The sequence below is a fragment of the Oncorhynchus keta genome, chromosome 36 (assembly GCF_023373465.1).
Source record: "Oncorhynchus keta strain PuntledgeMale-10-30-2019 chromosome 36, Oket_V2, whole genome shotgun sequence".
Lineage (NCBI taxonomy): Eukaryota > Metazoa > Chordata > Actinopteri > Salmoniformes > Salmonidae > Oncorhynchus > Oncorhynchus keta.
Window position 1 is genome coordinate 8374830 of NC_068456.1, and position 24429 is coordinate 8399258.

Consider the following 24429-nt stretch of genomic DNA (forward strand, 5'->3'; position numbering starts at 1 on the left):
GTACAGTTGTACAATCTGGCTAGGGACTATCAACAAAGTGGATATGACGTATAGGGGGATGGGATGTTGTGTGGGAGAATGTTTGCATTTGTGCACATGTGGCATATGCTATCAAATGGAAGTTGGGTAGGAGAGAGAAGTCCAGGACATCATATGTGTTCTGGGACAAACATGTGTAACAATACAGCTGTTCCCACCACTATCAAACAGATGTGTGTGTGTGTGTGCAAGTGTGTTTGTTTGCTTGTTCTTCCTCCTTGAAGATAATGGGTCTGGGTGCGCTAATTCAAGGAGACAACCCACACCTGTCCAAGTGCAACACCGAGGCCAAGTCTTCTCTTCCTGTATACTGTATTTGCACAGCATCCACTCCCTGTGGTGTCTCCATCTGCAAGATGATCACGCTACTCTCTCCCCTCCCTCTTCAGGTCATCATGACATTATTGTCATACTTTTGTTTTGGCTAATGATTCTGGGCAATTATGCCATCATTTGGGATTCATTAGGACTAAAACCATAGAGGAAGTATCTGGATGTAACACCATTATACGTAGGGTATAGGCTATGACTAAAATGTTGTTTTTGAAGATGCAAATCAAGTGTAATAACGATGAAACAAATGCTATTTGGAGACACTTCAAAAATATAGCAAAGAAGTTAGCCTAATATCAATAAACTATCCACAATCTATGGATTTTTTACCAAAACCCATTGGTCTCAGATATAGCCCCGCCTCTACAACAAGCGAACTCACCTTTTCTATAGTGCCAATGCAAACTAGGCGAGAGACCGAGAGTCAAGGGGCGAACTGGGGAACAGGCTAAGCAGCGGGCTTCCAAGCGCGTCTCGCAAATACATCAACGATAGGGCGGGGGACTAGGGCGAACCCGTTTCGACTGCTGAGACTTTCTAGACTTTGCTGAGCCGGTAAATAGCCACTCTGCATAGTGCCTGTGCTTTTTGTGTATGCAGTGTGGAAATAAAAACCCTTTAAGGCCACATTTGCGAACTGGACAGGAGGAAGGAGAAATGGAGTTTCCGTCGGTTTCGGTGAGTCGCGCATTTGGTCTCCGTCTCTGGTAATGCCAGTGGTGTGGGGATCTCCGTGCAGCTCAGGAAAACAGGGCGTCGGAGGATGGTGGTAATGATAGGATCATCATGGCAAACGGAACTGGTACTCTTATGTTGAAATGCGTTGTGGTTGGAGACGGTGCTGTGGGCAAAACGTGTCTGTTGATGAGCTATGCCAACGACGCCTTTCCAGAGGAGTATGTGCCCACTGTGTTTGACCATTATGCAGGTAAAATGATTTTGGAACATGTCTTGATCTTACATGAACATTTAGGGTGTGTGTGTGTGTGTGTGTGAGAGAGAGAGATCTCGAATTGAATCATTTCCAGTTACCTGATCCTTCCTAATAAAATCTGACACTCTGGTAATCTAGTTACTGTTGCATGAGTTTCTCTATGCCAATTTGTTTGAATAGTCCCTACATTCCAATGTTCAGGGGAAAGTGAAGTGTGTGTTTGAATGTAGTGCAATGCTTACCTTTTCTACTTTCTTTGTCTCAGATTGCATAGGAATACATCTGTTTCTATAAGCAAAACCACTTGGGATAAGAGATCCCTCTGTCTCTCTCTAAACAAGCCTTTTTCATTGCTTTGCAGTGAGTGTCAATGTTGGCGGAAAGCAGTACTTATTGGGACTGTATGACACAGCTGGTCAGGTACAGTGAGTTTATTTTTACTCTGGCTGGTTGCCAAGCATGCCACGTCCAAGGACACAACCTCTCCCGATGTGCTCCCCCTCTCCCGATGTGCCCCCTCCCGACCCCCCTCTCCCGACTGTTAACTGTTAACCAATGGTGCTCTAGACACACCCACAAGCTTGAAATTCTGATCACTCTAAACTGCAACAGGTGACGGTTTTCTCCACATTGCTCTAGTTTCCAGTCAGTCTGGTGTGTGATAGACCGTGGTTGTAGGCCTCGTTAAGCATTTCAATAGGTCTATTATGTAGAGAACAGGGGTCCTATGTCCAGTAGGGAGGTTGTCACTGCCTTGTTTATGGGTCGTTTCTTTACAATGTAGCATTCAAATCCGCAAGTGTATCACTCAACTCACACTGTACACAGCAGCACGCAGTCAAATGTGCACAGCCATAACATTTTCACTCCCTGTCAGCAAGCTCTCGTGTAAACACACACTCACATTCTCCTCTAAGACCTTTAGCTCTGTTTTTCCAAGCTGGGTCTGAAAGTTAAAGGCATGTCACATGCAGCGACGAATTGCTAACACTCTTCCCCTGAACCCAATTTTTTTGAACTGTGTAAAGTCCAAATAGGTCCTGAACTGAAACATTATTCGTCTGGTTAATAGGTTTTGACGTTGAGAAATAATACTATAAGGCCCATTTGTTTGTTCATTAATCAAATATAAGTACATGAGAGGTTTAGCTTTTTTCTCCAACAATCCCAAATAATTATTCCCACTCGACTCTGTGGCTACCAAAACTAATTCTTTAGAGAAACTATATGATCTTAAAACTACATTTCAGTAGTGTTTCACACAGCTTTTCGTTGCTCTTTGGTGTTTGATTGCAATTCCATATCTGGAGCCTTTTTTGTTTTCTAATTCAGACCGTCTGTGAAATTGAGAAGTTTCCCAGATGTCGACTGTGGGCGCAGAGGCCACAGAGAGTAGTTACTTCTCTTCAAACGCAGCCCCTCCACCTCGGCTGATCTCTTTATGCTTTTGAGCACAAGGCCAGCTGGTAATGTTTATAACTTCAGCATCTGATCAAAGAAGGGAGTGCTAGAGGGAGGGAATAGAGACCGAGGGGCTGGCTGAGACAGGGGAAAAAACAGAGTGAGTGGGGAGCGAAAAACTGCAAATCTGCTCTGGAACCCTGTAATACAGCCCTATAGGAGGCTCGGGGCGGGGGTGTGGAAGAATGCAATGCTAAATACTATACCCCCTCTCTGTTGAGGAACCTCATCCAACCCAGCCACCCACCCGCTAATTCACACTCTCCTGCTACAGTCCCCACCTTCTGCTCTGCATCAGACATGTTTTATTGGCTCCAAAGACCTTTTAATACTTATGCCCCTGGCAGAGCTGAAGCTCCTGGAATCGTCAGCTGTTTCATAGGGGAAGATGATTAACCATTTGCTCAAAGAGAAGAGAAATTAGTCTCTCATTTTGTCTGTGTAACAATTATTCCAGCACCCGTGTATTTCATACATCTATACGTTTACATTTACACGTTCAGTCACATTTCTTAGCTCTTGAACATGTGGGCCAAGAACAGAAGGAACAGAATGGAATATACTTTATTGATTTGTTCATTCATCCTCTCCCTGGCTGATGCACTAATCATAGAAAGCTAGCATTGCTGCTGTGGATAGGAGGGGGAAGCAGGAAGTGGATGTTAAGTGCTGTTGTACCCATGGCAACACTGGGCTCTCTCTACTCACTCTTCACTCATTCCCTTTTTTTTCTGCTCAGTTTCTCATTTGCTCACTCACTCCCTCCTGCACTCACACTCCTCACACTCAGTTGCACATGTCTCCGTCACTGTTCTGTGATGCCCCCCTTTGTTTTGTGTAGTGCCTCATTAGGTTTTGTGCCCTCCCTGAGATGTGACCCCTAGACATCCCAGCAGGGGGTAGAGTAAAGTGGGCTCTGCCCTGCTGCTGCCACGGGGCCTTGTTCCTCTCCACTCAGCTGAACACCAATGGCAGCACTAGACATGCCGTTCACATTTGAACACTACAGCTAGATGGAGGTTGCTGATGGATGTTTTAAATTGGTTCACCATTGACCACCATAGGTCTAAAGCTCCATTATTTGGCATGTGATGTAGTCACCTTGAATGGGATACCTCAGTCTGAACTATCACTTTAGTCCCCATGTTGGTAAATGCTCAGACAGTTTTCGGGATGAACTGTGAAGTACTGTAATATGAAATGCAGTTACTAGCTGGCAATCAACTCCCAGTAAGTTACTGTACAATTCACAGTAACCCTTTTACAGTGCAGTGTTCAGACAGTTTTGAGGATGGGCCATGGAGCGTAGTGCCTGCGCTTGTTATTCTCCTTGTGGCTATGTTGGAACAGGCGTCTCTGACACAGCCGCCAGGCACGAGGAAGAGGGACTCGCTGATAACATAGACTGTCATGTCAGTGACTCGACACACTCACAGCTGAGATCACATACCCAGCCAAGTAGAACTGCCATAGAAAGCCTCGCCCTGATCCAAATGTAAGAACCCGTATGCGGAGAGCGGTTGGAATATGCCCTGCCATGAGTACCTTTATTAGTTTCTTAACCCTTAGCCTAAAATTTCTGCTCCCCTGTGGAAATCGAATTAACATAATAAAAAATATCCAGCAAAATCTGTTGGTTTTAACTAGAGATCTGTTTGTTTGCATGGACTGCGTCTAGGGTTGCACATTTTGGGGAATATTCAGATATGGGAATTAACAGGAATATATGGGAATTAACGGGCATATAGGAATTAACGGAAATATATGGGAATTAACGGGCATATAGGAATTAACGGAAATATATGCAAATTAATATTAATACCATTTAAATGTAATATATTTTTGCATAGGATATTTACCATGTCATATGGAGACAAACAAACATTTTTCCTTATTTTAAGTAGACATAATTGCAAATTATTACATCCTTCTAATAGAAAAAATAATAAAATAATTTGTTACGAATTGAACTTTAATTAAATGAGTTGACTCTTCACATGGGATGATTTCACTGAACAAAGGGGAATATTGAATGATCCCCAATGATCCATCGCATCTCCCAAAAACATTTTAAACATAAATCTGTAAAATGATAACCTAGAAACTAAAGCTTTGGTTGTCTTCCTCTCAGGCTTCCATGTAATCTCCCTGGACCTCCTCAATGTCCACCTCTTGAACATCAGACTCTAAGACCTCATCTTCACTGTCACTTTCCAACCTTGTTGAGGATGGCTCGTTGTCAGGCTCAAAAAGCCTCAAATTTCCCAGATGACCATCAATTTCTCAGCCCGTGTATGTTGAAGGCAACAGGGGAAAGAGCCTCAGATCCACATAGTCCCTTGCACCAGGTGGCTGATGAAATATGTTGGCACGTCTGCCATATTGCATCTCCATCCCAAAGCCCTTGCTTGGAAGTGTACTTCACCAGACTGCCAAGAACCTTGCCCTCATCCAGGCCAAGGTGGTGAGACACGGTAGTGATGACACCATTCGCCTTGTTCATCTCTGCACCAGACAGGATGCTCTTGCCAGCATACTTGGGGTCCAACATGTATGCTGGGGCGTGTATGGGCTTCAGACAGAGGTCTTCACACTTTTTGATGTATTTCAGAACTGCAGTTTCCTCTGCTTGGAGCAACAATGAAGTGGGCAGGGCAGTACGGATTTCTTCTCTTACATCTGCAAGCAGAGTCTGAACATCAGATAGAATGGCATTGTCTCACTCAATCTGTGCAATGGCTACTGCTATAGGTTTCAAGCTCCTTACCACTCTCCCAAAATAAGTTATCCAGGTGGATCCTCTTGATGGGGCTGTCCATATCGGCAGACTGTGATATGGCCATTTCTTGGCGAAACATGATAACACCACCCCAATGGGTGTTGCTGGGCAGCTTCAATGGGGTGCTCCTATTCTTCTCACTGTGCTTGGAGAGGTAGATTGCTGCTATAACTTGATGACCCTTCACATACCTAACCATGGCTCTCTTGTAGAGTGTATCCATTGTTGTCAGAGCCATGGTGTCCTTGAGGAGCAGATTCAATGCATGAGCAGCACAGCCAATGGGTGTGATGTGAGGGTAGGACTCTTCCACTTTAGACCAAGCAGCCTTCATGTTCGCAGCATTGTCTGTCACCAGTGCAAATACCTTCTGTGGTCCAAGGTCATTAATGACTGCCTTCAGCTCATCTGCAATGTAGAGACCGGTGTGTCTGTTGTCCCTTGTGTCTGTGCTCTTGTAGAATACTGGTTGAGGGGTGGAGATGATGTAGTTAATTATTCCTTGCCCACGAACAATCGACCACCCATCAGAGATGACTACAATACAGTCTACTTTCTCTATGATTTGCTTGACCTTCACTTGAACTCTGTTGAACTCTGCACCCAGCAAATGAGTTGATAAAGCATGTTTGGTTGGTGGGGTGCATGCTGGGCAAAGAACATTCAGAAATCCCTTCCAATACACATTACCTGTGTGCATCAGAGGTGAACCAGTTGCATACACAGCTTGAGCGAGACATTCATCAGCATTTCTCTGACTACATTCCTCCATTGAGTAAAAAAAACTTTGATTCCAGGAGGACCTTGAGCTGTTGCTATCCATAAGGTGTCTGATTTACTTTTGTCAGAGGTTGCTTGTTGTGAGCGCTGAGGGAACTTTATGCACTTGGCCAGATGATTCTGCATCTTTGTTGCATTCTTCACTTATGATTTGGCACAATATTTGCAAATGTACACAGCTTTTCCTTCTACATTAGCTGCAGTGAAATGTCTCCACATATCAGATAGTGCCATTGGCATTTCCTGTAAAGATTAGAATAAAAATTAGTTAAAACAATTATTACAATTCCATGTACAGATAAACAGTTAGATTAAACAACTCCTTTGAGAGAAATGTTTTAAAATGAAACATGTATGGAAACGGGTGAATTAACACTCCTCGGTTATCAGGCTCAAGCAAGCTAAAACTCACATGGTATCAACAGCTAAGTAGCAGGAATTGTTAACAAGTTAGAAATTATTTAAACACACTTTGCTAGACGCTACTATTTACTAATTAACAAAAAATCATGTATGTCATAAAATATATTCACCCCACCCAGTATTGTAATCAAAACTTACCAGAAAGCATGTAGTCCTTGGCTCAGACAGTGTAGTAGTGTGGGCTCAATAGCATCTCATTAGTGTGCAAGATCTTGAGAATCAGCTGTACATGTGATGGAAGAATGCACTGTGAATGCAGAGGGTTGCAATTCCGTTGAATTGGGGATAGTTTAACCAAAATATGCCACAAGACCTAGAATTGCTTTGTGTATCCCTCAAAAAAAGGTTCACTGTTATAAGCTAAGTTTTTTTTTCTTTGAATGAATTTAAGAAAAATTCCTCAAATTCCAGGGCTTACTTTCCAGAAAAATTCCAGAAATTTACTGGAAATTGTCCAACCCTCTGCAACCCGAACTGCGTCTCAATCCACCGCATCCTTCCGCACTTGCGGTGAAAGGTGGCAGAGCTAGAGCTGTGCTTATCAGATCATGAGACATCCCAAAGAATCAGCCTCCTCAAGAAAACATCTGTAGCATCCAAACGTTTTGGCCTACAAACTGTTGTGACCACTCAATTGAAAGACGAGATGCCCTCACAAACATGATGTTCTCCATGTTTCTCTATGATACTCACAAGAATCATCTGAAGGTCCCTGGTACCAGTTTTATCAAATCAAATGGAGATAGTTTAGTGCCTAAAATAAGGGGATATATCCATGATCTTTCTTTTGTCTCTCAGATATATGACACTTCAAACAAACGTCATTATGATTTCCCTGTTGTTCCATGTAGTGAATATTTTGTTCAATGCATTTATATTGGCTAATAGCAGTGATGCCATTCTGTGTTTCATCCAACAATTTGTTTACATTTTATACCTTAATTAAGGGGTCTTAATTCAAAATCAAATAGCTAAACAATCATTGGTTTAACCATCTTAACACCCCCCCTCCCCAGGCATAGACAGAGCTTAGACTCTTTACTAGAAACCCTCTTCTGTCTACCCCTTTGGTGGCCCCCTTTGTATTTTTATGCTTCCTTCTCCCTCCTTCATACTATTTACTGTACACGCTTACATTGTGGAAACATTTATGAAATGCGATGGGGATAAAAGAATGGAGGAACTAGAGATCGCTCCCCCTTCAGAAGACAAGCATGTATGGTCAATTCTTCATGGGTACCTAGCTACCAACTTCTTCGTTGCTAGCTGGCTGGCTGGCTGGCTGTCTAGCTGGCAGGCTAGCTGGCTGGCTAACCAACAGTAGTAGTTAGCCAGTTCACTCTATTGACTTAATAAGGGCTTGCAATCTACACACAGTGGGTATTGAGGCAGGTAAACATACCACAATTTACGCAGAATGTAATTAACATTTTCTAGATACAATATTGTAGTCAGGCAACATATAAGATGTGAATGGGCAGCATTTTAATATTTTCTCTTGCTTCAGCTCAAATAATGGAGGGTCTATCATGGTCCACACAGACCAACACAGTTGTGAAGAGGGCACAACAAAGCTTTTCCCTCTCAGGAGTCTGAAACGATTTGGCACTGGCCCCCGGATCCTCAAAGTTCTTCAGCTCCACCATTAAGAGCAAATTGACTGGCTGCATCATATCTTGGTATGGCAACTGCTTAGCATCCGACTGCAAGGTGATACATAGGGTACTGCGTAGAAGTGGAAGAAGTTTGGAACCACCAAGACCCTTCCTAGTGCTGGCAGCCTGGCCAAACTGACCAATCGGTGGAGAAGGGCCTTGGTCAGGGAGGTGACCAAGAACCCTATGGTCACTCTGACTGAGCTCCAGAGTTCCTCTGTGGACATATGAGAACCTTCCAAAAGGACAACCATCTCTGCAGCACTCCAGTAATCAGGCCTTTATGGTAGAGTGGCCAGACGGAAGCCACTCCTCAGTAAGGCACATGTCAGCCTGCTTGGTATTTGCCAAAAGGCACTCAGACCATGAAAAACAAACAAGATTCTCTGGTCTGATGAAACCAAGATTGAATTCTTTGGCCTGAATGCCAAGTGTCACGTCTGGAGGAAACCTGGCACCATCGCTACGGTGAAGCGTGGTGATGGCAGCATCATACAGGATTCGAGGGAAAGCTAAACGGGGCAAGTACAGAGTGCTCCTTGATGAAAACCTGCTCCAGAGCTCTCCGGACCTCAGATTGGGGTGAAGGTTCATCTTCCAACAGGATAACAACCTTAAGCACACAGCCAAGACAACGCAGGATTGGCTTCGGGACAGGTCTCTGAATGTTCTTGAGTGGCCCAACCAGAACCCCGGACTTGAACCAGATCGAACATCTCTGGAGAGACCTGAAAATAGCTGTGCAGCGACACTCCCCATCCAACCTGACAGAGCTTGAGGATCTGCAGAGAAGAATAGGAGAAACTCCCCAAATACAGGTGTGCCAAGCTTGTAGCGTCATACCCAAGAAGACCCGAGGCTGTAATCGCTGCCAAAGGTGCTTCAACAAAATACTGAGTAAAGGGCCTGAACACTTGTGTAAATATCCATTTTTTTTCAATTCAAAATGTGTAAAAATGTCAACCTGTTTTTGCTTTGTCATTATGGGGCATTGTGTGTAGATTGAGGGGGGCGTCTGTAACGTAACAAAATGTGGAAAAGGTCAAGGGGTCTGAATACTTTGAGTTCTCGTTTCTCATTGTGTAGTTATTATTACATGTTAATACTTTTCTTTCTCTTTTCTTTCTCTCTGCATTGTTGGGAGGGGCCTCTAAGTAAGCATTTCACTGTTAGTCTACACCTGTTGTTTACCAAGCATGTGACAAATGCAATTTGATTTTTACATGCGTTTGAAATGGACTAGAAAGCAGAAGTATCAGCATATTTTCTGTAAGACATCAGCTAAGCTTCATGAAGGCTATTTCTATTTCCGTCAGTTCTTGAAACCACTGCTCTCACAATAACCTTTATTTATTTAACTAGGCAACTAATTTAAGAACAAATTCTTATTGACAATGACGACCCACTGTTCCACCGTAGGCCAACTGCCTTGTTCAGGGGCAGAACGACAGATTTTTATCTTGTCAACTCGGGGATTCGATCCAGCAACCTTTCGGTTACTTACCGCCCCCAAGTGGTAGTAACAGATGCTATCATGGCATCGCCACTAGGTCGTCCAAGACTTCTTAATTATCCAGTGCACAGAATTTAATTCACTTAGATTTTTCTGTTTTTTACCTGATCAATGTTAGTTTGTTGAGCTAGTCAGTCATATTAACAATGATTTACTTCCTTCAAGCTTGCCACCTTGTCCATCACCAGTCTTCATGTGTGCACTCTGCATGTATAAACTCGGGTCATTCAGAGTGTGCCGGTGATGTAGAAGGACATCCTCTCAGAATTAGGGAGCAGGGAGCAATGAGGAAATGCTTGATCTCATTTACCTCATTTGTCTGATGCCTTCCGCACTGCTTCCTCTAAAGTACTGCTAATGTGAAATAATGCCCAATAGCCACAGTCGGAGAGAGACGGAGAGAAAAGCTGTAGAAATCGGCACATTTCAAAACTAAATTCTAATGGCTAAATGTTTATCACTCCCTTCATATAAAAGTGTTCATTGTTCTCATAAAACAGTCTGGTAGCTTGGCAGTGTGCTGTGTTGTGCATGGTGAAGTCCGGTAGATAAGCACAGAATAAGTTTGCTCTCCTCTCTGCCTCAGTGAGGAGTAAAAAGATAGCTGCATTTGGAGCTCATTTTTCATACGGTTTAATAATTCATGAGTATTAACTCTGAGGATGTGGTAGTCTTTTGGAGGATATTATGTAAGGAAGGTTGTTGCTCTCTTTCTCCCCCAGTGTCTTTGTTCCCCTCCCCTAACTTCTCCCTCTCCTGTGTCTCTTATTACCCGCCCTTACATTTCTCCAGGAGGACTATGACCGCTTGAGGCCTTTGTCGTACCCCATGACCGATGTCTTCCTCATCTGCTTTTCTGTGGTCAACCCGGCTAGTTTCCAGAATGTGAGGGAGGAGTGGGTCACCGAGCTGCAGGAGTATGCCCCAAGTGTCCCCTACCTCCTCATAGGCACTCAGGTGAGCCACCCCACCCATAGCCTGTCTCTATACTTTGTCCTGGCCATTTCACATGCTGAGTTTCACAGAGTGTATTGTAATCACCTGGCATGTGCTATCCTCATCCACCCTACTCATTCTCACGCCCTACTTCACATTGACAGGGGAGGTGGATTATAAAACTGAGCCTCCACTTAAATGTACTATACACTGGTTTATTTAATTTTTAAGACCATTCATGAACATGCATAAAGAAATATAGGTGTATAGTTCCGAATCATTAAAAAGTAGATGGAACTTAATAGTAAGAGTAAATTGAACTTTTTATTAACTCTCAAATACTTTCCAAAAGATCAAACCACACTTATGGGTGTCCCTCCGCCAGCAATTCCCTGGCCACCAGAAATAGAAAATGTCCATATTGGTGGTGGTGAGTTTAGTGGAGTGGGCCTGTGATTTATCGTTCTTTCGGCTGATATTTACCTCTCTTGTCAGTCCCACCGTAACTCACATTCTCACACTGCATACTGATGTGGGCCCAATCAATTCACATACTGATGTGGGCCCAATCAATTCACATACTGATGTGGACCCAATCAATTCACATACTGATGTGGGCCCAATCAATTCACATACTGATGTGGGCCCAATCAATTCACATACTGATGTGGGCCCAATCAATTCACATACTGATGTGGGCCCAATCAATTCACATACTGATGTGGGCCCAATCAATTCACATACTGATGTGGGCCCATTCAATCACATACTGATGTGGGTCCATTCATACATACTGATGTGGGCCCAATCAATTCACTGATGTGGGCCCAATCAATGATGTGGGCCCAATCAATTCACATACTGATGTGGGCCCAATCAATTCACATACTGATGTGGGCCCAATCAATTCACATACTGATGTGGGCCCAATCAATTCACATACTGATGTGGGCCCAATCAATTCACATACTGATGTGGGCCCAATCAATTCACATACTGATGTGGGCCCAATCAATTCACATACTGATGTGGGCCCAATCAATTCACATACTGATGTGGGCCCAATCAATTCACATACTGATGTGGGCCCAATCAATTCACATACTGATGTGGGCCCAATCAATTCACATACTGATGTGGACCCAATCAATTCACAGATGACCAGAGCCACAAATCAAACACTACCACAGAAGTGTTAATGAATGTTTGTCTCAATAAAGAGTTTGTTACACGTATCAGTTGGGCATGTGTGGTAAAGTAGAGTGTGTGTCCCCCCCCCCCCCTAATCATATAACAATTAACTTTTACCAGTTGAATGTAGACAAGACTTTTGTATAACCATTTTTCAGAAATAATTTATTAAAATGTGCAAATGAGGCAATATTTCATTAATTTCGTTTTAATCACCATTTTATTTCAGCGGGCTCTCTCTTTGAAAGTAATTCTAAGACTATTCACAACTATATTGGGCTGGGTACTGATAGGGGAAACTTTGAGTTCAAGCTTTTATTTTAGGCTATTTAGAGAAAAATAAGCCCCAGATGCTTTGCTAGCAATAGATAAGAAATCTACAGGGGCCGGCCAATTGGATCCTGGTCTGCTTAAGTGTGCAGCGCCCATCGTTGTTGGCTCAATAACTCAAATATTTTAGTTTTATTTAACATTGTTATCCGGAAATATTCCAAAAACATGGAAATCCGCTCTCGTGCTGCCACTCCATAAGGGTGGAGAAAGTAGAGATCTTAACAATTATCGCCCCATTTTAAGGATTCTTGAATCCTTGGTAAATGTACAACTTTGCTCTTTTTATTTGAGAAATGTGTTTTTGAATGTAAACCAATCAGGGTTTAGGCCTGGGCATAGTGCTATGACAGTAACCAATTTAGTTGTTGATGATCTTGTCAAACAAAGCAGCACATTTCATATTAAAGGCTTTTGATACTGTTGATCATGCTATTTTCTTGAATAAGTGGTCCTCGATAGGCCTGAGCTATGACGCCTGTTCTTGGTTTCACGGTTATCTTAGTGACAGAACTCAGATTTGTAAAACTTGTGCTTAATATGAGCAAAACAAAATACATGTTTTTAAACTCTCGCACAAATGTTTCAGATGAACTACGTTCACTCATTAGATGGTTCTCCAATCGAACGTGTCCCGCAAATAAATGCTTAGGCATTTGGATTGATGTGGATTTGACTTTTTAAAAACATATAGATGAGCTGGTTAAGAAGCTAAGATTTAAAGTTGTCTTTTTCTACAGAAACAGATCGTGCCTTTCTCTGAGCAGTAGGAATCAGATTATTCAGTCGACCTTTTCATATGTTCTTGATTATTTATCAAAGTGCAGCTGCTGCTACTCTTAAAAGTTTGGATGCCACCTACCATAGTGCCCTTTGTTTTGTTACAGGTGACAGTTTTGATTCACATCACTGAATCCTGTATCAAAAGGTTGGCTGGACTTCGCTAAAAACCTGTAGATCTCTACATTACATCTCTACATTTGGCCCTACTTCATAAACTTCCATCTTATCTGTGCTAAGTGTGCTAAGTAAATCTAACTGTGCTAACTAAGCATAGACACCGGAGTTGCCTTACCTGTTCATAGGATTGGTTAACCCTTAAGGTTCGTAGGGCCTCCACTGAGATAGGTAAATCAGATTTTTAGTTTAAATGTTTTCAAATTGATGAAAAATAAGAAACAGATGCCTTATTTACATAACAATTCAGACCCTTTGCTATGAGACTTGTAATTGAGCTCAGGTGCATCCTGTTTCCATTGATCATCCTTGATGTTTCTACAACTTGATTGGAGTCTACCTACGGTAAATTCAGATTGGACTTGATTTCCCACAGTTGACAGTGTATGTCCAAAAATAAAGCCATAAGGTCGAAGAAATTGTCCGTAGAGCTCAGAGACAGGATTGTGTCAAGGCACGGATCTGGGGAAGGGTGCCAAAAAAATCCTGCAGCATTGAAGGTCCCCAAGAACACAGTGGCCTCCATTATTCTTAAATGGAAGAAGTTTGGAACCCCAAAACTCTTCCTAGAGCTGACCGTCCGGACAAACTGAGCAATCGGGGGAGAAGGGCCTTGGTCAGGGAGGTGATCAAAAACTTGATGGTCACTCTGACAGAGCTCCAGAGTTCCTCTGTGGAGATTGGAGAACCTTTCAAAAGTACAACTATCTCTGCAGCACTCCACCAATCAGGCCTTTATGGTAGAGTGGCCAGTCGGAAGCCACTCCTCAGTAAAAGGCACATGACAGCCAAAAAAACACTCTTTCTACAGTGAAGAGGCAACACCGTGATGCTGGCCTTCTAGGCAGAGTTGCAAAGAGAAAGCCATATCTCAGACTGGCCATAAAAAATAAAAGATGGGCAAAAGAACAGACACCGGACAGAGGTAACTCTGCCTAGAAAGCCAGCATCCTGGAGTCGCCACTACATTGTTGACGTTGAGACTGGTGTTTTGCGGTTACTATTTAATGAAGCTGCCAGTTGAGGCGTCTGTTTCTCAAACGAGTCACTCTAATGTACTTGTCCTCTTGCTCAGTTGTGCACCGGGGCCTCCCACTCTTTCTATTCTGGTTAGAGCCAGTTTGCGATGTTCTGTTAAGGGAGTAGTACACAGCGTTGTATTAGATCTTCAGTTTCTTGGCAATTTCTCGCATGGAATATCCTTAATTTCTCAGAACAAGAATAGACTAATGTTATTTTTTTGTGGCCATTTTGAACCTGTAGTCGAACCCACAAATGCTGATGCTCCAGATACTCAACTAGTCTAAAGAAAGCCAGTTTTATTGCTTCTTTAAATCAGGACAACAGTTTTCAGCTGTGTTATCATAATTGTAAAAGGGTTTTCTAATGATCAATTAGCCTTTTAAAATAATACACTTGGATTAGCTAACAACGTGCCTTTGGAACCCCGGAGTGATGGTTGCTGATAATGGATCTCTGTACAGCTATGTAGATATACCATCAAAAATCAGCTGTTTTCAGCTATGATTGTTAATGTTGTAAATGACTATGTCTACACTCTATTTCTGACCAATTTGATATTTTAAAATGGGCAAAAAAATGCTTTTCTTTCCCAAGCAAGGACATTTCTAAGTGACCCCAAACTTTTGAACTGTAGTATATTATTTACAACATAACAAAAAATTCTCTCTTGGCAAGTCTGGAGAATATATCTAAAGATAACCACACAAGTTGCTGAATGCAGATGCTTCTGAAGCTAAGAAATTAGTTGGCATGTCGGAAAAGTCTGACTTTCGGGAAATGGGAGTTAAGGACAAGTACCCTGAATTCAGACTACCAAACATCATCTCTTGAAAGTAAGTTACCAAATATAGTCCAGTTTGTAACATTCTCTATGAAATTAGCTTTTTAAATTCTGTAATTTAATATAGTGAGCTTTGAAATTGTTGATGAATGTCCATTTTAAAGTGGTTAAAATGTAGTGGAAAGTGGTATGCCAAACTAAAGAAATAAAACATGTTTTAAACTTGATAAATGTATATGTTTACTTTTTAAAAATACTTATATTAATGGAACAAAATACCAACAAATCAAAACATTAATAAAGGCAGCCTGTGGTGCCTGGCCTCATAATGGGTGTTCGTAAGAGAGGAACAGCGTGACTGAGCGTGCATTGTGTGTGTTCTGCACTCAAAAGAAAATGAAGGGACGAATGCCTCATGGTTGAAGTTGAATACATATGAAGGAATAATATAATAGAGAACCAGCAGGGTAGCCTAGTGGTTAGAGTGTAGGGGCGGTGGGTAGCCTAGTGGTTAGAGTGTAGGGGCGGTGGGTAGCCTAGTGGTTAGAGCTTTGGACTAGTAACTGAAAGGTTACAAGATCGAATCCCCGAGCTGACAAGGTAAAACATCTGTCGTTCTGCCCCTGAACAAGGCTGTCATCGAAAATAAGAATTTGTTCTAAAGTGACTAGCCTAGTTAAATAAAGATCAAATGAAAACAAGGTTTGGATTGTGTTTGGAAATAGTGCAATGGACCAATATGGCACATTTCTCAAGATGAACATTGTCTGTTTGAATACTACAGCGAAACTCCATAGAAGAATCGTGCAACAGGAAGAGCACCTCTTTGGTAATTGAAGTCAAATGTGGGGTGCTCTTTGAAAATGGGGAAGAAGATCCATTTGGTCTCCCATCTCGTCCAGCTCTGCTTAGCTTTGATATTTGCCACTGACTGTTACCAATCATGAGAGTGATTGAGAAATCTCCACTTAATTCATTGTTGCTTGCTATCGAATTCATTCCAAAGGGTAGGTTTAAATTCAACTGAAAATAGACAATACAGGGTTTCAAGCTTTGGTTAATTTCAAATGGAATATAGAAGTTAATCCAAAATCCAATCAAACTGCATTTTAAGATTGTTCTGATTTAGTCCTATTTTTTATTACATATATTTTTGGTTGAAATGGAGATGTGAATTCAGGACATCCATTATTAATTTGTAGACCAACTGGAATTAAAGCCAGACTCAGTGGCACAAATGGAATCTCCTTTACATTTTTGCTTGTGTTGTTAACCAAACATTTTGTAACATTTTTGTAATCCAGTAAATAGCCTTCAATTTAAGGCTATTTTACAAACTAATGTAACAGTATATTTTTTTAACTTGTTAAATGAGTAAAACACTAAACACATTGAGGTTACTGCAACAAAGATATTCTTAATCATAGAAAGTGTGCATGTTCAAGATAGCATGCAAAAGTAGCAGGTCTGTGGAGATCTTCACAATTGCGATTGAATAAATCTGTGCAGAATCTCGAATGGCATTGATCAGTTGCATGACTTACTTGAATGATCTCAATTGCAGTCGAGGTTATTTGTCGTGCTAGATGGAGCACGGTGATAACGTTGTCGTGTAAATAAACTAAATATCTGACACTGTTCCCTTTTTGAACTTTTGGTTTTTAAATGGTTGAAAGTGCAACAATAATGTGAGAGATTTAAACCAAAAATCTGACATTGAGAATTTGGTTGTTGTTTTTGATGGTTGAAGAGATGGTCATAACACATTGTTAAATTCTCAAACTTTTGGCTGTCTTTTTGAATGGGTGAAAATAGGTTGTATTCTCATTGATCAAACGTATTAACTAAATATTACCAAATGATGTGGTGTGCCCAGTAGGTAGTTGAATGAACAAGTTGTTCACTCAAGTGAATAAGTTGCTCAAGATTGGCTGTGCTGATTGGAAATGTTGTCTCTCCCTGTTTCAGATTGACCTGCGTGATGACCCCAAGACCATTGCCAAACTAAATGACATGAAGGAAAAACCCATCACCACAGAGCAGGGCCAGAAGCTAGCCAAGGAGGTACGTACCACTGTGGGGCCAGGAGGGAGGTTAGAAGGAATTTTTTGTGTGTAGGAGAGACAACTTTACACAGATGGTCTGTCCCTCATCAAACCAATTCTGTATTAAAATTATTATAAAGCTTGAATATATTCAGTTTTGGGCATTTGTTGATTGAGTCCCTCTCACACACAAGACTTCCTCCCCAAGCTAGCTTGGTGATGAGGTTTAATCCTATGTTGATAGTATTGAGTGACAGCCTGTTCCTCTCCAGATTGGGGCGTGTGTCTACGTGGAATGCTCGGCTCTCACCCAGAAAGGACTGAAGACTGTGTTTGATGAGGCCATTATCGCTATCCTGAACCCCAAGAGGAAAAGGGGAGTCTTGAAGAGAAGACTGGGGCCACGCTATATCAACTGCTGCCTCATCACGTGAGAGATGCAAACATCCACTGGGTCGTATTTATTAGGGCATGCAATGGAAAATGTTTTAAAACATGTGAAAACGGAAAACAAAAACAAGCATTTCTTATTGGACAAGATCAGGAAGCCCCACCCTGTTTCAGGCTGTTTTCTTCCATTTGGTGCCTAATGAATACAAACCAGAACGAATGACAGAGACCTCGGAGAGGGCATAAAAGGGGGGAGAGAGGCTGAAGGACCGACATGGACAAGGACCCTATTTTTAGTTTGGGGCTCTTGAGCGGTTTTGTCTCTCCTGCTGTCGACCAATGGAGTTAGGGGGCAGCTTTACTACCAAAGGAGCACAATACCCAAGTCAACAACGCCCTTCAGTAAGACTTTATTTGCCTTTATAAGTACTTAAAAAAAAAACATGCTGTAAGCTGTCAGAAAACCCATAGGTATCACGTGCCCATTTAACTCCTAATATGACATGTATTTTTAATAATATATGCTGTAGCAATTAACGAATGGGTTGATTGCATTTATTGAAGGCGCCTTCCATCAAGCCTCCAAGCGCTTTACATTGTGTGTTTGAGTAACTCACCTCAGCCACAACCAATGAAATACTTTGTTTAAAAGAACAGGCTATTCCCCTCAACTATGGGGAGTTGTCTTTTTCTTCTACAAATCCACATCTTTTATAACATTATCTGCTCTTCTTGCTCAGTTTGCGGTGCTTGCAGTATTATTACCAAACTTGGACTTGAATTAATCAGTAACCCAATGGTGGCCAAATAATTGAATGCACACAGCTGCGTGGGATACAGACTCTTTGGGGAGAGAGGCACACAACATGAAGCACACTCCACATACCTATCCTTGTCCAATAAAGCACAGTTAAAAGTCGACCCGCAAACCCCTACCATTAGCATTATCGTGCTGACCTGAACACACTGTGTGTTGATGGCTGCAGAACCAGTCCATCCCAATTCAGCTCAGTTCGGCTTGGCTCAGTAGTGTGAAAAGGGTACCCCTCAATTCTGTCATTGAAGCACAGAACATACCATGGTTACAACATCCACCCCCAAAAGGCCAAGGGGGTGCATGCATGAGCACAATAAGCCTGCTCCAACCATATTCCAACCCCAGCCATATTCCAACCCCCTCTTCAGACACATATGCCTTCGCCAGCTGGAAGATATCTCTTTTTTTTGGTGCATTTTTCTATCCATTGGGAAGGTGCTTGCCGACTGCCTGATCTTTTTTTTTTTTCGGCCAGAGTTGGACTTGTTGAGTTTTTTTTTTAGAAAGCTTTAATGTATATGGTGCTCCTCTCTTTCTCGTTCTCTGTCCCAGCCTGCTGTGCTGTGTAGTGTTTTCCCTAGGAGAGCGGAGTGGATTATTGGGTGTTGACATTCTCTATTTACCAGGAAGTTGTGGCACATGCTGCTACTGAGGTAAACTGAATGGATCTATAGCGGTGCAGAAACAAGTGCAGCTTCTGGTTAATCCTTTTCTCTACTCAATAAATGTGTTTTACTATCTAAAGCCTTTCTTTGGGGTCTTCCTTGAGGATGTGTTACAGGACATTATGATGTTTGGTTATGTATAGATGTTGTTTTTACAAGTACAGTATTGGGCACACTTGATTTGGATCCGTTGCTAGCTAGGCCGTGGTGACCTCGTACAAGAAGGAGTGTCTTCGAAGTGTGTCACACATGTGATTCCTCCCGAAACACAGAACAACAAAGACCATGATTCACACAATGTAATCCATAGAACAGTAATTTGAGGAAGGATTGTTGAAATTACATTTTGTATCTAAAAGCATAATTGAGAAATAATTGATCCAAGTTTAAGACTCCATGGTGTTTAATCTGTAGGTGCTACAAAGCGTGTCATGTGAAGCTTTACAGCTTGCTCAGTAATATGAGTAGTATTTTGTATTTTTTTAAAAATTTGGCTAATTGTTTCATATTTTCTAATGGCATCTCTGCTACTTTTAAAGTTAAGATCCAATTTGTAAGCATTTTCCAAGAGTGAATGTGAAAATGGTCACCCTCTGCTGGTAATTTGCAGTATGTGCAATGTTACAAGTATTGTAAAAGGAGGGCTGTTATTTGTTACATGACCTACTATGCCAATTTGTCTGTATAAAATGGGCCATAACTTTAAAACTAGCAGAGATCCCACCCTGGAACTTTGATATGCCGGTAGAGTATATTAGGTTCAACAATTTAAAAAAAAAGTGCCTAATCAAATAGTTTTCTATATTCATGTTTATTTTTCAATATTCATAAATTATGTACATGTTTTTTTTATTGACATCAAAAAAATACTCATTACAGAACAAGGGGTGAAGCTTCAAATAACCCAAATGTTTGCTTTGTACCATCTACATTTTCCAAGGTAATGTAATCGAACGACTGGATCGCATCTCTAGCAACTAAAATATGAGAAAGTATGAATTCGATTATATAACTGAAAATATGAACGGGGGAAAGTGTTTCTACCGATACATGTCTGCTTTCATGTTTTCTTTGGCAACTGTGGTATAAGTGGGACAAACGCCTCCGTTCTGTACATTACCTTGGAAAGATTAACTCCGCAAAGGGACTGGGCTCCGCCTCATCCCGCTGTGTCATCCATTACTTCCGAGGTAATGTTGTCACGAGAATTATGTTCTCAGTGTTCATAAACCCAATTGAATTGATTACTCAGCCTGATACCCAGAATTTGTAGGAAACTGGTTGGAATGAATCAGTCGGAGGCCCAGCTACAATTCTCAGGAATGTTTATTTAGAGAGCTCTCCTTATAATTTCCGGTACATTGGTCAATATACCTCACATTTCGTCAAATGTCCCTCCTCCTCTCAGATACAATGGCAACATAGCTCACAAGTCTTCTCCAACTCATACATTGTTTAACAGGTGGCAGACAATCTACTACAAGCCCAAGGTCTCTCCCCTCCCTGGGTGGGGACAGAATGTCCTGTAAGGAACACAGTCCAGCCTGTTTGACGATAGCTCCATTTCACACTTGCACCCTGCTCACATACTAAAAAGGAACAGGAAGTCCTTGTTCTAATTCTTGACTAAAACTACACACATTAGATTTAGTTTTATGATTCTAATAAGTTTCATACAATCATACAGTGACAGGGTAGTATTCTGTTTAGTTATAGCTCTACGTTAAATGTATACATCATTTTAGTCATTATTCATACATTTCATAAATGTACAGAACGTCGGCGTTTATCCCTTATACTTTTAGATTAAAATGGTCAACAATCCTTCCTCCATAGGACTAATCTATGGATTAGTAAATGGTTCCGAAATGACCATCTTAATGCTTGAAGAAGAAATACCTCCAGACACAGATCTCGATGACCAGAATCATATATTATATGGTTTGGGTCAGGTCACATGCTCAGGAAAAACTCCTGGCCCTATATGTGTCATTAACTGCTTAAAAGTATGAATATACGGAATGACCAGACAAGATCACAGAAACCTGAACCAGATTCATTCTTTAAGGGCAGCTTCAAAGCTAAATCAATCATTGAGAGCTTGAGACAAGGTTCTATCTGCACAAGATTATTCTGAGATAATTGGCTTTATAATTCTGAACCCCCGTTGCTTTGTTTTATCTTGTACTCTTTTGAACTTAACATGAATTGGGGATATTTAGAGTATTATATAGGTAGAGAACATTGAACAGAACAAGGCTACGTCAATAATAAAATGTTGACAAAAACGCAGATAGAACCTTACAATACCATGCTCTCGTCATGTTGATTTGCAGAAATGTCAGCTGGTCACACTGGTCAGCTGCTTGATCATGAGAGACTACAAGAAAAAAATCTACATTTTTAAGCTGAGGGAATAGATTCAAGAACAGTCCACAAAATCCAGATAAAGACATTAGGTTAGGCCCTAAGACCCAACCCAGATTAGTATTTATGTGGTCAATTTAAGAACTCCATCTCAGGCAGAGGAACTGCTGTGTGACGGTTCAAAGATACATTGAACCTTCCATCAAAAAGTTAGACTTCTCTTGCGCAACATCAGTTAAACTAACGGCAACACCCTGTGTCAGTGGAGTAAAGATATCTTAAACACTATTGTATAAATAGACCAGACACATTCCTGTGGGGGGGTCGGGACTAATAAGATGACTCATGTAAAATATACTGTGTGTGTGAAATGTGTATAGGTTCAGAACTTTTGTGAGACCGCACAGTTAAGAATATTTGGCAAATAGAAATCAAACTGGATGGTCTTCAGAAATAGATGGGAGGGGTTGAGGGTAGCTGAAGGATAGAAGTAAAAACAAATGAAAGATAACTATTGGAAAATAGATTGTGTACATCATTTATGTATAATCTGGAAGTAGAAGCCAAAGTGTTGTTCATAAATTTACTCCAGTTAGGGGAGGGGTATATATATATCTTTTTTTTAAATATGTGTGTGGTGTACAGTGCACTCGGAAAGTATTCAGACAAAATCTACTTAAATCTATGGCAAAACCTGAAAATGGTTGTCTAGCAATGATCAACAACCAATTTGACAGAATTTTTAAAGGAATACTGGCCAAATGTCGCACAATCCAGGTGTGAAAGACACAGCTGTAATCCCTGCCCTGTGATCTGGCCAGACTGAACCATTTGAGCCACATGGTTTTGTGAGAAGAACCCCTTTGAAATTTGGACGCGGGCGTCAGACGACTGCCGTAGAGTTTGGATGTCGTAGAGCAAAACAAGCGACACTGGTGGGGTCTTATGAGTTGCCAGCTCAAACGTTTTGGGTTTTGCATACGAATTTGTGACAATTTCTTGCCTAGATTCCCATGTGTAGAAAAACGAGGCCCCGTGTTATGGAATAGACGCCAGCTTTATATCGGAAGAAAGAGGGGATGGAGCTAAAGCCACTGCAATAAACGGTAAGTCTCTAGCATGTTCAAAATGACGTGACGAGCGGGTACGTCAATCAACTCCTCTCCGACGAAAAGTCTCCTCTCTGCTTGTTGAGGCGAAGGGTGGTGGGGGGGGGTGAGTCTCACCAGTGTCCAATACAGAGGAACATGCACACTGTGCCAGCCAGGCCAAATTGCACGCTATGCTTCTGTATCTTTCCCGGGATTCAAAATATTATTATTTGCTAAAGATGAAGTCTTCATCAAAGTCAAACAGTTACAGGGACACTTTTACATGTCATGATCACTTACTCTATTGATTTACTTCTTTGTTAATGTTTTTGCCCAGTTGTATCGGTTAGAACACATTCTTAGTTTGACTAATTTCTATGAAGGTTCTTAAAAGCTCTTTTTCTCAATGCTTCATTGTGATAGCCGACGTGTGGTGAATTTTGTGGCACAAATGATGGCTGTGCTTTGTCGAGGTTACAATGTGAAGGGATTTGAGGGAAAATGCCATTGTGTCTATTTGTATTATTTTTATACCAAAAATCATTGTAATTATTATGGTTATCGTTAATTGTATTAGTACTGTATTTGTAGCAGTTGGGGGGGAAGTAAAAACAATTAGTTATTGTCAATTGTGACCAGTTTGAGATTATGTAGCGACAGTAAATAGAGAAACTCCAAACATGATGACTTTCCATGGTCATCTACTACCAGTGCTTGACTTGGGCCGGAGCTCACCGAAGCTGAGTACCGGCACCTCAAATTCTCTACTGCTTGAGCTCCTGTTCTTCTTATAAAATACTATTTCAGTCCAAGTCAAGTCTATTACTGTTAAATCAGATCAGATACCACTGTCTGCTGCCTGTCTCCCCTCCTACGGGACGAAATAGTTCCATCCCCAGCTTAAACCCAAAGTGTTACTGAAGATCCAGGCAGATGTTTGATACAGTATATGCATGGAATGGTCAAATCAGAGTTCAGCTCCTACTCCTAGGAATCTCTGACTTGTATAGTTACTTGAAACATGAAGTGTGACGTACCTAGGTTAAGGCCTAGGTTAAGTCGGATCAAAGTTGTGTCCTCTGGATGCAATGTAAGACCAGACCCACACAAAACAGAGATTATTGTGAAGTGAACAATAGCTCATATTGATGTGACGTAGTGGACAAATACATGAAACTTTGAGTTAACTTAACAGCCTTAGTGAGCATAACATGGTATTTTAAGATTATAAAAGAAAAAAAAAAGATCCAATCTATGATTCGCAACTCGTGATCTGTGCAGAGCAACTGTGGTATGCCATTTTATGAACATCCCATACGTGAACTATTCAAGGATGGACAGTACATATTGGCTGTATTGACATTGGTTCTCAGACCTACAGCCAGTTTTAAAATCGGGTTGCTATCGTCTCTTTGACTGGCAAGCAGTCACATTATCTGTAAAATCCAAGTGGATATCGCAGAGTGAAACAAGTAATATCAGCGATGAAATCCACAGAACAATCTCATCAAACCTTTAACTTTCTTCATAATGTTAGACTATGTGAATGACTTGCCGGAGGATGGATCGTTAATGTCACATGCCAGCCTGATTGCCAGCCTGATTGCCACAACTAGTTTTCACATTGCCAACTAATTTAGCATAGGTGAGTTCCAAAACTGTCTCTGCATGATCACATGTACTTGGTGTGCCTGCCATCCAGTGGCAAAAGGAAATCCTTTGGTTCCACTTTAAATGAATTACAACTTTTAAAAGGCTTTATATAGCATACTTTGTCTTCATAAGCACAACATAAATGCTTCACAAATCATCTATACCTTAAGTCATACTTTAATAGTGGTTAAACATTTTCATTTAAAAGATGGAGGAAGACAAGTGTTTCCGATGAGGTCATCTGGTGTGTATCATGTGATTTTAAC

At 41.4% G+C, this 24429-nt stretch overlaps 1 protein-coding gene across 1 annotated transcript; it reads left to right on the top strand.

The window, feature by feature from the left end:
- Positions 1–747: 747 nt before the first annotated feature.
- On the top strand, positions 748–19131 carry LOC118369558 (rho-related GTP-binding protein RhoQ-like). Its single transcript, XM_035754046.2, has 5 exons — positions 748–1300; positions 1668–1726; positions 10710–10874; positions 17104–17199; positions 17453–19131. The coding sequence occupies exons 1-5, from the start codon at positions 1159–1161 to the stop codon at positions 17612–17614; spliced, it is 624 nt and encodes a 207-aa protein (XP_035609939.1). The 5' UTR covers positions 748–1158; the 3' UTR covers positions 17615–19131.
- The last annotated feature ends 5298 nt before the right edge of the window (positions 19132–24429 follow it).